The sequence below is a fragment of the Aptenodytes patagonicus genome, chromosome 20, assembly GCF_965638725.1.
Source record: "Aptenodytes patagonicus chromosome 20, bAptPat1.pri.cur, whole genome shotgun sequence".
Taxonomy (NCBI): domain Eukaryota; kingdom Metazoa; phylum Chordata; class Aves; order Sphenisciformes; family Spheniscidae; genus Aptenodytes; species Aptenodytes patagonicus.
The window spans coordinates 6,195,411-6,209,334 of NC_134968.1; the positions used below are offsets into that span (position 1 = coordinate 6,195,411).

At 54.5% G+C, this 13,924-nt stretch overlaps 2 protein-coding genes across 2 annotated transcripts in view; both read left to right on the forward strand.

Annotated features, from left to right (window-relative positions):
- The first annotated feature begins 3,401 nt into the window (after positions 1–3,401).
- On the forward strand, positions 3,402–3,707 carry LOC143169529 (feather keratin Cos2-3). The gene has a single exon (XM_076356952.1). The coding sequence runs from the start codon at positions 3,402–3,404 to the stop codon at positions 3,705–3,707; it is 306 nt and encodes a 101-aa protein (XP_076213067.1).
- Positions 3,708–6,842: 3,135 nt separating this feature from the next.
- The window catches only part of LOC143169211 (feather keratin Cos2-3-like), a 56,671-nt gene continuing 49,589 nt past the window's right edge, over positions 6,843–13,924 (forward strand). Inside the window, exons 1-2 of the mRNA XM_076356492.1 lie at positions 6,843–6,878; positions 7,501–7,534. Coding sequence (XP_076212607.1) covers positions 6,843–6,878; positions 7,501–7,534 — 70 coding nt within the window. The remainder of the gene's footprint in view (positions 6,879–7,500; positions 7,535–13,924) is intronic.

The window sequence follows — 13,924 nt, forward strand, 5'->3', positions numbered from 1 at the left end:
CGGAGGGGTTGCGTGCAGGCTGTGGACATTGGCCTGGGGCACTCGTGTGGGCTTGGTTGCAGCGCCATTGGCAGGAAGGGCCCTGCTGCTCCCAGCCCTGCAATCCTCACCTGGATGCCAAAGGGCTCCCGAGAGGGATGATGTGCCGCGTCCCCTTTCTCCCACCCTCCAAGCTCTCTCTGATGGTTGTTGGCCATTGCCTCCACAGGCGGGTGGTCAGCGCTGCTGCTTTTGAGACTCTTCCTCCTAAAGCTGCTCTGGGGATGCCTTGGTGCGCCTGTTGGGTCTCCTCCGCTCTCTGGGCTCTCTCTGGGGGTCCCCTACCAACACCAACACCATCAGTGTGTCTGGAGCCTTGTCCTGCCCCAGGGTGCTCCAGCCCTGCCCTGCCAAGGGGCACATGGCTTACCACATGGTAAGTCTGTCTTTCTTACCTGGGAGAAGGCCACTGGGCTGAAGCCGCCACCCATGACACCGGTTGTATTTTGTATGGAGGAGGGGAAGGCAGCACACTGGGAATGGTAGAATGATTGTCAATGGGGTCCCACGGGGAACAGCTGTCCATATCGCATGATCAATCAGCCATGGATTGTAGCGGCAATCCCCCAACAGGATAGCTCCTCCTTTTATTGACTTCTCCATGTCTTTTCATATCATAACTACCCAGTTGCCGTCCCCACAAAGTGAAGGGGCTGCCATGGAAAACTCAGAGCAAATGCCAGCGATTTCAACCAGAGACTCCTGTCTCTGTAGAGCAGCTGGCAAGCCTCTTCACAAATCTCTTCCCCTGTGAGCAGTCCTTTACAGTGGGATGGACTTTGCTCAACAAGTCGTCCCACTGACCGTAGCATGAGATGCCCACAGAGCCCCAACAACAACAACCAAGTCCCAAGGAAGCATGAGCTGAGTTGCACCACCTCACACCTCCAGAGCAGCCATTCATTCACCACAGAAGCCATGTACATGGTGATCAAGGGAATCACACATACTGCCTGCAAATTACTTGTTGTGTCAGAGTAATTCCACATATGGCTGTTACACAGGGGCATTGTGTCAAGAAAAGCCAAGGGATCCCTGCGGATGGAGAACAACTCATGAAAGACACCCATCAAAAGAGATCTACACCCTGTATTGCCCTGCATTGCCTCGCCTCACCTTCCCCTGCATTGCCTCACTTTGCCTCACTTTGCCTTGCCTTGCCTTGCCTTGCCTTCCCTTGCCTTGCCTTTCCTTTCCTCCTCTGTATGTTTCCCGTTCAGCGTGTGTACCCTTCTCCACTGTCGTTGGAACCCCTCCTTCTCCATCCCACCTCCCCTGCTCCAGAAAGAAACTTCCCCAATTGGACACTCCCAGTCCTTCCCTCATCCGTGCATATCATGGCAAATACAACTCTGTTTCCAACTTTCTTACTGCTTCCCACACCTTGTCTCTCTTCGGGTTCTAGATCAGTGGCTTGAGGAGAGGCAGCACCAGCACTGCCAAAGACGGCCACTCCTCTGTCCCGGGAGAGGCTGGTAGTGAGGCAGGTGAAGATCGGGGACCATGGCCCGAAGGACAGCACAGGCACAGCTAAGGGGCAAGTGCCTTGTGTCTCTCTTCTCCTATCTGCTGCCCTGGTGGAGAGCTGAATCACCCCAGAGGAGCCCAACAAGGCCAGGTTGCACACCAGGGATTTGGTGCCACCTTTGGAGACAAGGAGCACACCAGTCCAGCAGCTCTCAGCACAGGCCAGCATGGGTGGCACCTCACAGAAGAAGCAGTCAATGACATTGGGGCTGCAGCTGGGCAAACACAGGGCGAGTGCCACTGGTGCCAACAAGGGGAGAGTGGCCCCAGCCCTCAGGCCTGCCACTGCAATGGCACAGAGCGCTCCTCGCATGACACCGGGGACCCCTGTGTCTGGCACATGGCCACAGATCGGTCATAGGCCATGACTGCGAGCAGGAAGAGCTGGGCCACACAGCTGCCAAAGGAGCTTGTCCTCTCCACAGATAGGAAGTGCAGCGGCATCTTGAGCAACATGACCAGTAAGTGGCCAATGACCAAGGCCCAGAATCCCAGAATTGTTTAGGTTGCAAAGCGCCTCTGGACATGGTCAGGTCCAACCCTCCTGCTCAGAGCAGGGTCAACGAGAGCAGGTTGATCAGGACACTGCCCCGTGTGGTCCTGAACATTTCCACAGGCTGCCTGGGCAACAACTCCTGGGCTTGGCCACCCCCACAGTAAAAGAGTTTTTCCTCATGCCTGCGTGGAATTTCCTGGCTTGCTGCTCTAGTATGCACACATGGGCAAGTAAGCCAGCACCCCTGCCTACACAAGAGCCACTGTGGACTCGCTCGAGGACACGCGGGGAAGCCCCTTGGCAGCGCAGGGCTGGAGCACCCTGGGGCAGGACAAGGCTCCAGACACACTGATGGTGTTGGTGTTGGTAGGGGACCCCCAGAGAGAGCCCAGAGAGCGGAGGAGACCCAACAGGTGCACCAAGGCATCCCCAGAGCAGCTTTAGGAGGAAGAGTCTCAAAAGCAGCAGCGCTGACCACCCGCCTGTGGAGGCAATGGCCAACAACCATCAGAGAGAGCTTGGAGGGTGGGAGAAAGGGGACGCGGCACATCATCCCTCTCGGGAGCCCTTTGGCATCCAGGTGAGGATTGCAGGGCTGGGAGCAGCAGGGCCCTTCCTGCCAATGGCGCTGCAACCAAGCCCACACGAGTGCCCCAGGCCAATGTCCACAGCCTGCACGCAACCCCTCCGGCACTTGGGGCTCATCTTCTGCTGGCACCGATGCGCTCCTGTCCCAGGAATCCTTGGGCCTCCCACCCCAGCGCTGAAAAGGAGCCTTCAAGGGGGAGCGGGTACGGCCAAACAAAGAAATGAAAAGGCAGCCGTGCAGGAAACCAAAACACATCCCGTATCATTAGCTGCGATGTTTTGCATTTCAGACGAGCTTCTCAGAAAATTATTACTTCCACAGAGGCTTCCTCTGGACCTGGGGCAGTGCAGGACCAGTATAAAAGCCACCCCAGCTCTTCACTCTCTCATCCGCTTCGCTCCCCTTCTTCTCCTTCGGAAGCAAGTGAGTTGGAAGCTCTGTCCTATACCGGGCCTTGGGGCTGCCACTCCTGGGAGGGGAAGCGGCGAGAAGGTCTGGTGCGGAGAGGGGCTGGGGCTGGGCTGAGGGGACTCTTGGGCTCTGGTCTAGGAAAGAGCTTTCGTGGGCCTGGCTCTCTTTGCACGGTGCCCGGGGGAGCAGGCAAAGAGGCACGTGGGCCTCCCTGCACAGCCTCCAGCTCCCCGCCCAGCACGTGCCTTGGCTGCCTCGTGCTGGGCGGACAGGCTGCTCCTCACGTGCCCCCGTGCTCCTCCCTGCCCTCTCTCCCAGGTGCACCTCCAGCCCCAAGACATGTCCTGCTACAACCAGTGCCTGCCATGCCAGCCCTGCGGCCCGACCCCGCTGGCCAACAGCTGCAATGAGCCCTGTGTCAGGCAGTGCCAGAACTCCACCGTCGTCATCGAGCCCTCCCCCGTGGTGGTGACCCTGCCCGGCCCCATCCTCAGCTCGTTCCCACAGAACACCGTTGTGGGATCCTCCACCTCCGCTGCCGTTGGCAGCATCCTCAGCTGTGATGGAGTGCCCATCAACTCTGGGTGCTGTGACCTCTCCTGCTTCGGCAGCCGCTACTGTGGCAGAACATGCCTCCCCTGCTAAAGCTGCCGCAGGCGGCCCCACAGGAGGACCCCCGGGAACCCAGAAGACAGTAATGGACTGAGCACGGAGATCCTGGCCATTGCTTTCAGAGGGGCTGAACATCCACGGCTCCACCTGCAAGGGAAGGCAGGAAGAGGCGCGCCTGGGCTCTCTGAAAACATGGCCCTTGTCTAACTTGCCTGTTTCTCACTCTCTGTTCTCTCTCTCTTTTCTCTGCTGTCTTGTGCTCCCCTGGGCTGTGAGCACCTGCTAAGCCCCATGCGAGGAAGGACCTGCCCCCCCTCTCCCTCTCAGGGGCAGGCAGGCAGGCGCCCAGTGCAAACTCCACTCTGGCCAAGGGTCAAAGACTCCTAGCTAGCCCTGGTGCTCCGTGCACCGTGGCCCCCACTCAGAGGACCTCTTTTCCTCTTTCAACTCATTAAAGTTCTGCTGCATCCCAGCCTGGGCCTCTGTGTGGTCCTTCTCTCTCCGGATGCTCTCCCTGGCTTCCAGAGAGAAAGGTGTTGCTCTGGGGAGATCTTGCAGGCATAAAGGAGAACCATCAGCATTCCCAGAGGCCTGCCTTGCTGCTTCCCTGCACACAAATGGCCTCCTCAGCCTTCGAGCACGCCTTGCAGATGATGGGGAGCCCAACCACTGCCCGAGCAAGGAGTCCATCTCCCTGGCCACAGTGGCGAGTGGCAGTGGCACTGGGAGCTGGTTCTGCATCCAGCAGCACCTGTGAGCCCTCCCTAGCTGGCGGCTCTTGCCTCAGGAGGGCGCCTCTCCCTGTGGCAGGTGTGGTAGTGGTGGTGGTGGTTGTGTGACAGGTTGCTCCTCACATGTCCCTGTGCTCCTCCCTGCCACCTCTCCCCGGTGCACCCCTGTCCACAAGACATCTCCAGTGACAACCTCCCTCCCCGTCAGCCGAGGAAGAGAGGTGGGCTATTCCTCGCCCACCTCCCTTTGTGGCTTCCAACTACAAGCCCGTGCTTCTGCAGCATTTCAGCTCTCCTTGCATTGACTTAGCCTTCCTTGTAGGTCTTGCAGGGATCTTGTCTATCCCCAGTCAGGCTGCCGGCATTTCCTCCAGCACAGCTAGAAGAGGCGGAGTTTCTAAGTGCAGACGTGGTCTGTTTCCTGGCAGCTCACTCTCTCTCTCTCTCTCTAGGCATGCCTGTAGAAACAGTACATAGGAGGATTTGCGTTATCTGCAAAAGGGATGTGTAGGGTCTTGTTCCCCGTTTCACGCCCATTGCCCTGCCAAGGGGCTTCCCCGCGTGTCCTCGAGCGAGTCCACAGTGGCTCATGTGTAGGCAGGGGTGCTGGCTTACTTGCCCATGTGTGCATACTAGAGCAGCAAGCCAGGAAATTCCACGCAGGCATGAGGAAAAACTCTTTTACTGTGGGGGTGGCCAAGCCCAGGAGTTGTTGCCCAGGCAGCCTGTGGAAATGTTCAGGACCACACGGGGCAGTGTCCTGATCAACCTGCTCTCGTTGACCCTGCTCTGAGCAGGAGGGTTGGACCTGACCATGTCCAGAGGCGCTTTGCAACCTAAACAATTCTGGGATTCTGGGCCTTGGTCATTGGCCACTTACTGGTCATGTTGCTCAAGATGCCGCTGCACTTCCTATCTGTGGAGAGGACAAGCTCCTTTGGCAGCTGTGTGGCCCAGCTCTTCCTGCTCGCAGTCATGGCCTATGACCGATCTGTGGCCATGTGCCAGACACAGGGGTCCCCGGTGTCATGCGAGGAGCGCTCTGTGCCATTGCAGTGGCAGGCCTGAGGGCTGGGGCCACTCTCCCCTTGTTGGCACCAGTGGCACTCGCCCTGTGTTTGCCCAGCTGCAGCCCCAATGTCATTGACTGCTTCTTCTGTGAGGTGCCACCCATGCTGGCCTGTGCTGAGAGCTGCTGGACTGGTGTGCTCCTTGTCTCCAAAGGTGGCACCAAATCCCTGGTGTGCAACCTGGCCTTGTTGGGCTCCTCTGGGGTGATTCAGCTCTCCACCAGGGCAGCAGATAGGAGAAGAGAGACACAAGGCACTTGCCCCTTAGCTGTGCCTGTGCTGTCCTTCGGGCCATGGTCCCCGATCTTCACCTGCCTCACTACCAGCCTCTCCCGGGACAGAGGAGTGGCCGTCTTTGGCAGTGCTGGTGCTGCCTCTCCTCAAGCCACTGATCTAGAACCCGAAGAGAGACAAGGTGTGGGAAGCAGTAAGAAAGTTGGAAACAGAGTTGTATTTGCCATGATATGCACGGATGAGGGAAGGACTGGGAGTGTCCAATTGGGGAAGTTTCTTTCTGGAGCAGGGGAGGTGGGATGGAGAAGGAGGGGTTCCAACGACAGTGGAGAAGGGTACACACGCTGAACGGGAAACATACAGAGGAGGAAAGGAAAGGCAAGGCAAGGGAAGGCAAGGCAAGGCAAGGCAAGGCAAAGTGAGGCAAAGTGAGGCAATGCAGGGGAAGGTGAGGCGAGGCAATGCAGGGCAATACAGGGTGTAGATCTCTTTTGATGGGTGTCTTTCATGAGTTGTTCTCCATCCGCAGGGATCCCTTGGCTTTTCTTGACACAATGCCCCTGTGTAACAGCCATATGTGGAATTACTCTGACACAACAAGTAATTTGCAGGCAGTATGTGTGATTCCCTTGATCACCATGTACATGGCTTCTGTGGTGAATGAATGGCTGCTCTGGAGGTGTGAGGTGGTGCAACTCAGCTCATGCTTCCTTGGGACTTGGTTGTTGTTGTTGGGGCTCTGTGGGCATCTCATGCTACGGTCAGTGGGACGACTTGTTGAGCAAAGTCCATCCCACTGTAAAGGACTGCTCACAGGGGAAGAGATTTGTGAAGAGGCTTGCCAGCTGCTCTACAGAGACAGGAGTCTCTGGTTGAAATCGCTGGCATTTGCTCTGAGTTTTCCATGGCAGCCCCTTCACTTTGTGGGGACGGCAACTGGGTAGTTATGATATGAAAAGACATGGAGAAGTCAATAAAAGGAGGAGCTATCCTGTTGGGGGATTGCCGCTACAATCCATGGCTGATTGATCATGCGATATGGACAGCTGTTCCCCGTGGGACCCCATTGACAATCATTCTACCATTCCCAGTGTGCTGCCTTCCCCTCCTCCATACAAAATACAACCGGTGTCATGGGTGGCGGCTTCAGCCCAGTGGCCTTCTCCCAGGTAAGAAAGACAGACTTACCATGTGGTAAGCCATGTGCCCCTTGGCAGGGCAGGGCTGGAGCACCCTGGGGCAGGACAAGGCTCCAGACACACTGATGGTGTTGGTGTTGGTAGGGGACCCCCAGAGAGAGCCCAGAGAGCGGAGGAGACCCAACAGGCGCACCAAGGCATCCCCAGAGCAGCTTTAGGAGGAAGAGTCTCAAAAGCAGCAGCGCTGACCACCCGCCTGTGGAGGCAATGGCCAACAACCATCAGAGAGAGCTTGGAGGGTGGGAGAAAGGGGACGCGGCACATCATCCCTCTCGGGAGCCCTTTGGCATCCAGGTGAGGATTGCAGGGCTGGGAGCAGCAGGGCCCTTCCTGCCAATGGCGCTGCAACCAAGCCCACACGAGTGCCCCAGGCCAATGTCCACAGCCTGCACGCAACCCCTCCGGCACTTGGGGCTCATCTTCTGCTGGCACCGATGCGCTCCTGTCCCAGGAATCCTTGGGCCTCCCACCCCAGCGCTGAAAAGGAGCCTTCAAGGGGGAGCGGGTACGGCCAAACAAAGAAATGAAAAGGCAGCCGTGCAGGAAACCAAAACACATCCCGTATCATTAGCTGCAATGTTTTGCATTTCAGACGAGCTTCTCAGAAAATTATTACTTCCACAGAGGCTTCCTCTGGACCTGGGGCAGTGCAGGACCAGTATAAAAGTGTCGTGGTTTAACTTCAGTCGGCAACTAAGCACCACGCAGCCGCTCGCTCACTCCCCCCCACCCGGTGGGATGGGGGAGAGAATTGGAAGAGCACAAGTTAGAAAAACTCGTGGGTTGAGATAAAAACAGTTTAATAATTGAAATAAAATGATAATAATAATAATATGATAATAATAATAATAATACACAAAGCAAGTGATGCACAGTACAATTGCTCACCACCCGCCGACCGATGCCCAGCCAGTCCCCGAGCAGCGGCCCCCCCCGGCCAGCTTTCCCAGTTTATGTACTGAGCATGACGTCACATGGTATGGAATGTCCTTTGGCCAGTTTGGCTGTGCCCCCTCCCAGCTTCTTGTGCACCTTCAGCCTTCTCAGTCGGTAGAACATGGGAAGCTGAAAAGTCCTTGGCTAGTGTAAGCATTACCTAGCAACAACTAAAACATCGGTGCGTTATCAACTTTGTTCTCATCCTAAATCCAAAACACTGTACCAGCTATTAGAAAAGAAATTAACTCTATCCCTGCCGAAACCAGGACAATATCCACCCCTTATTCTATACCATCTGCATCATGCTCAAGTCTCATATTTTCCAGTACATTTTCATTAATCACCACCCCTTTATACATATATATATATATATATATACACACACACACAGATATCATTCCCTTCGTCTGTGGGCCATCCCTCTAAAATGTTCGGTGAGTTCATTTAGTCCATGACTTCGGGCTCCATCTGTCATAATAATCTTTCAGGGCAGGAAAAATGGAGATGGTATGTGGTGTTGGATTGTTCCATGTTGAAGTCAGTTCTGGTACCATCATCACTGTGCTTTGCTTGGTTTCACTGAAGTTATTCTTCATTAGTCTGGGTGATTCTTATTGTAATAACATTAGTATGGCATATAATATTATTAGTATTATTAGTATATCTGTGTATTATTAGTATAACTATTATAACTATAATTAGTACTTAACATCACATAATTCAGATCATTGGCTATTCTCACCCAAAATCAAATCCCCTTGAGGTACACATCGGACTTCCCCATCCTCCCGCATTATCCACCAAGTGCACCCAGGTCCTTGAGCAAAAGCAATCCCATGGATGGGTCTGCCTCTGCCTGAGGCAGGAATAACCCAGACTGTCTTCCCCAGCATATTTTTTATGTGCACTACAGGAACTTTATTCCCATCTACTGTACGTAAAAGTTCTGACTGGGCAGGGCCTGCTCGATTGGCAGATCCCCTAGTGTTGACTAACCAGGTGGCCTTTGCTAAATGCGTATCCCAATGTTTGAACGTCCTGCCACCCATTGCTCTCAGTGTAGTCTTTAACAGTCCATTGTATCGTTCAATTTTCCCAGAGGCTGGTGCATGATAGGGGATGTGATACACCCACTCAATGCCGTGCTCTTTGGCCCAGGTGTCTATGAGGTTGTTTCGGAAATGAGTCCCATTGTCTGACTCAATTCTTTCTGGGGTGCCATGTCGCCATAGGACTTGCTTTTCAAGGCCCAGGATAGTGTTCCGGGCGGTGGCATGGGGCACGGGATATGTTTCCAGCCATCCGGTGGTTGCCTCCACCATTGTAAGCACGTGGCGCTTGCCTTGGCGGGTTTGTGGGAGTGTGATATAATCGATCTGCCAGGCCTCCCCATATTTGTATTTCAACCATCGTCCTCCATACCAAAAAGGCTTTAACCGCTTGGCTTGTTTGATTGCAGCGCATGTTTCGCATTCATGGATAACCTGGGCTATAGTGTCCATGGTCAAGTCCACCCCTCGATCACGAGCCCATCTATATGTTGCATCTCTTCCTTGGTGGCCTGAGGTGTCATGGGCCCACCGAGCTAGAAATAATTCACCCTTATGTTGCCAGTCCAGATCCACCTGAGCCACTTCAATCTTAGCAGCCTGATCCACCTGCTGGTTATTTTGATGTTCTTCAGTGGCCCGACTCTTGGGTACGTGAGCATCTACGTGACGGACTTTTACAACCAGGTTCTCCACCCGGGCAGCAATATCTTGCCACAATGCAGCAGCCCAGATGGGTTTGCCTCTGCGCTGCCAGTTGCTCTGCTTCCATTGCTGCAACCACCCCCACAGGGCATTTGCCACCATCCATGAGTCAGTATAGAGATAGAGCACTGGCCACTTTTCTCGGTCAGCAATGTCTAAAGCCAGCTGGATGGCCTTTACTTCTGCAAATTGGCTCGATTCACCTTCTCCTTCAGCAGTTTCTACAACTTGTCGCATAGGACTCCATACAGCAGCTTTCCACCTCCGATGTTTTCCCACAAGATGACAGGACCCATCAGTGAACAGGGCATATTGCTTCTCATTTTCTGGTAGTTCATTATACATTGGGGCCTCTTCAGCACGCGTTACCTCCTCCTCTGGCAATATTCCAAAATCTTTGCCCTCTGGCCAATCCATGATCACTTCCAGGATTCCTGGGCGACTGGGGTTTCCTATTCGAGCCCGTTGTGTGATCAGTGCGACCCACTTACTCCATGTAGCATCAGTTGCATGATGTGTACAGGGGACCCTCCCTCTGAACATCCAGCCTAGCACCGGCAGTCGGGGTGCCAGGAGGAGCTGTGCTTCAGTGCCGATCACTTCTGAAGCAGCTCGAACCCCTTCATATGCTGCTAATATCTCTTTTTCAGTTGGAGTATAGCGGGCCTCGGATCCTCTGTATCCCCGACTCCAAAACCCTAGGGGTCGACCTCGAGTCTCCCCTGGTGCTTTCTGCCAGAGGCTCCAGGTAGGGCCATTCTCCCCGGCTGCGGTATAGAGCACATTTTTTACCTCTTGCCCTGCCCGGACTGGCCCCAGGGCTACTGCATGAACTATCTCCCGTTTAATTTGTTCAAAAGCTTGTCGTTGCTCAGGGCCCCATTTGAAATCGTTCTTCTTCCGGGTCACTTGATAGAGAGGGTTTACAATCAGACTGTAATTTGGAATGTGCATTCTCCAAAAACCCACGACGCCTAAGAAAGCTTGTGTTTCCTTTTTGCTAGTTGGTGGAGACATGGCTGTTATTTTGTTGATCACATCCATTGGGATCTGACGACGTCCATCTTGCCATTTTATTCCTAAAAATTGGATCTCCTGTGCAGGTCCCTTGACCTTACTTTGTTTTATGGCAAAACCGGCCTTCAGCAGGATTTGGACTATTTCCTTCCCTTTTTCAAAAACTTCTCCTGCTGTGTTGCCCCACACGATGATATCATCAATGTATTGCAGGTGTTCTGGAGCTCCACCCTGTTCTAGTGCAGTCTGGATTAGTCCATGGCAAATGGTAGGGCTGTGTTTCCTCCCCTGGGGCAGTCGGTTCCAGGTGTACTGAACACCCCTCCAAGTGAAAGCAAACTGTGGCCTGCACTCCGCTGCCAAAGGGATTGAGAAAAACGCATTAGCAATATCAACTGTGGCATACCACTTGGCTGCCTTTGACTCCAGTTCGTATTGAAGTTCTAGCATGTCTGGCACAGCAGCACTCAGCGGTGGCGTGACTTCATTTAGGCCACGATAGTCTACTGTTAGTCTCCACTCTCCATTAGACTTCCGCACTGGCCATATGGGACTGTTAAAGGGTGAGCGGGTCTTGCTGATCACTCCTTGGCTCTCCAGTCGACGAATCAGCTTATGGATGGGAATCAGGGAGTCTCGGTTGGTGCGATATTGCCGCCGGTGCACTGTGGTGGTAGCAATTGGCACTTGTTGGTCTTCGACCTTCAGCAACCCCACAACAGAGGGGTCCTCCGAAAGACCAGGCAAGGTGGACAGCTGTTTAATTTCCTCCATCTCCAAGGCAGCTATACCAAAAGCCCACCGGTACCCTTTTGGGTCCTTGAAATACCCTCTCCTGAGGTAGTCTATGCCAAGGATGCACGGAGCATCTGGGCCAGTCACAATGGGGTGCTTTTGCCACCCGTTCCCAGTTAAACTCACTTCGGCTTCCAATACAGTTAGCTGTTGGGATCCCCCCGTCACCCCAGAAATACAGATGGGTTCTGCCCCTATATAGCTTGATGGCATTAGGGTACACTGTGCACCGGTGTCTACCAGAGCCTTATACTTCTGTGGGTCTGACATGCCAGGCCACCGAATCCACACAGTCCAGTAAACCCGGTTGTCCCTTTCCTCCCCCTGGCTGGAGGCAGGGCCCCTCTAATCCTCATCACAGTACTCATTTCTCATTTCTTGTACGTACGGGTCAGAAGTTTCTTCATTAAGATCAAGAATAAGATCAGCCCTTCTACTCTCTCTGGGGAACTGCCCGCTGGAAACTGGAGCAGCAATTTTCCTGGAAGAACCTCTTTCTGTGATTGTTTTCCCTTGCAATTCGCGTACCCGTGCCCCTAGGGCTGCGGTAGGTTTCCCATCCCACTTCCTCATGTCCTCTCCGTGGTCACGCAGATAAAACCATAGGGTGCCCCGTGGTGTGTACCCTTTATATTCTCTCTCTTGAGCAAAAGAACGCTTACTTCTAATAGCCGAGATACTGGTCCGTACAGGTGAGGAGTAGGACCTATCCTCTCTGAGTTGCTGGATCTCCCGGGACAGTTTTTCGGACAGTTTCTCCACAGCCGAGACGATGGAGGAAGAAAGACTTTCCTCGTATTGCCGGAGTTGACTAGCCAATTCATCCACTGTTTGTTCCTCTCCATCTTTCCAGGTCATCACTGCCAATGAATTGGCGTATGACGATGGTGAGCTCCTTATAAACTTCCGCCACATGGGTCGTGTGCACTTGACTTCGTCTGGATCTTTGGATAGTTGTTTATTGTTCAGGTCATCATAAATCACCTCCAGCACAGCTAATTCTCTCAGAAACTGGATACCCTTCTCCATGGTGGCCCACTTGCTTGGGCGACATATGACATCTTCCTTAAAGGGATACCTTTCCTTCACGCTTGACAAGAGTCGCCTCCAAAGGCTGAGGATACGTGTCCCTTTTCCAATTGCTTTATCAATGCCCCCTTCCCTAGAAAGGGATCCCAGCTGCTTGGCTTCCCTACCCTCTAATTCCAGGCTACTGGCCCCATTATCCCAGCATCGGAGCAGCCAGGTGACAATATGCTCACCTGGACGACGGCTGAAATCTTTTCGTATATCTCGCAGCTCACTCAGGGATAGAGATCGGGTGGTCACTGCCTCGTTTATGAGTTCTTCCTCTTCCTCCTCCCCGATCAGCGGCCGGCTCTCCTCCTCCCGTTCTCGTGATGGCCCTTCTCCAGGGTACTCATACAGTTCTTCCTCCGGTTCCCTTTTAGAAGAAGCTTCTTCCTCCCTTACTAAACGAGCCGACTTCCGCTTCCAAAATTTCTTCTTGTGTACAGGGGCGACTGATACCGGTACAGGCTGGTTCTTTGGTTCAGCCACAGGGCCTGTTGCCGGGGTTGGAGTGGTCGCAGTGCATGTCACCGGGGTTGGAGTGGCCGCAGTGCAAGTGCATGTCACCGGAGTCTGAGTAGCCGCAGGGCCTGTTGCCGGGGTCTGAGTGACTGCAGTGCAAGTGCATGTCACCGGAGTCTGAGTGGCCGCAGGGCCTGTTGCCGGGGTTGGAGTGGCCACAGTGCAAGTGCATGTCACCAGAGTCTGAGTGGCCGCAGGGCCTGTTGCCGGGGTTGGAGTGGCCACAGTGCAAGTGCATGTCACCGGGGTCTGAGTGGCCGCAGTGCATGTCGCCGGGGTCTGAGTGGCCGCAGTGCATGTTGCCGGGGTCTGAGTGGCCGCAGTGCATGTCGCCGGGGTCTGAGTGGCTGCAGTGCATGTCGCTGGGGTTGGAGTGGCCGTAGTGCGTGTTGCCCGGGTTTGAGTGGCCGCAGGGCCTGTTGCCGGGGTCTGAGTGGCCGCAGTGCATGTCGCCGGGGTCTGAGTGGCTGCAGTGCATGTCGCTGGGGTTGGAGTGGCCATAGTGCGTGTTGCCCGGGTTTGAGTGGCCGCAGGGCCTGTTGCCGGGGTCTGAGTGGCTGCACGGCCTGTCGCTTGGGTCGGAGTGGCCGCAGGGCGTGTTGCCCGGGTCTGAGTGGCCGCAGTGCGTGTCGTTTTACTGTCAGAGCCAGAGACCTTCCCTTCCCTTTGAGGGCACTGAATGGTGTTGAACAGGGTTCGGTAGGCATGGGCCAGGCCCCAGCACGTTGCAATGAGCTGCATCTCTCTGGAGTTGCCAGGGTGACAGCATACTTTTTCCAAATATTCTACTAACTTTTCAGGATTCTGCACTTGCTCAGGGGTGAAGTTCCAAAACACTGGGGGTGCCCATTGGCCTAGGTACTTGCCCATCTTGTCCCACACACCCTGCCACTCATAATTATTCAGCCTTGGGGCAGA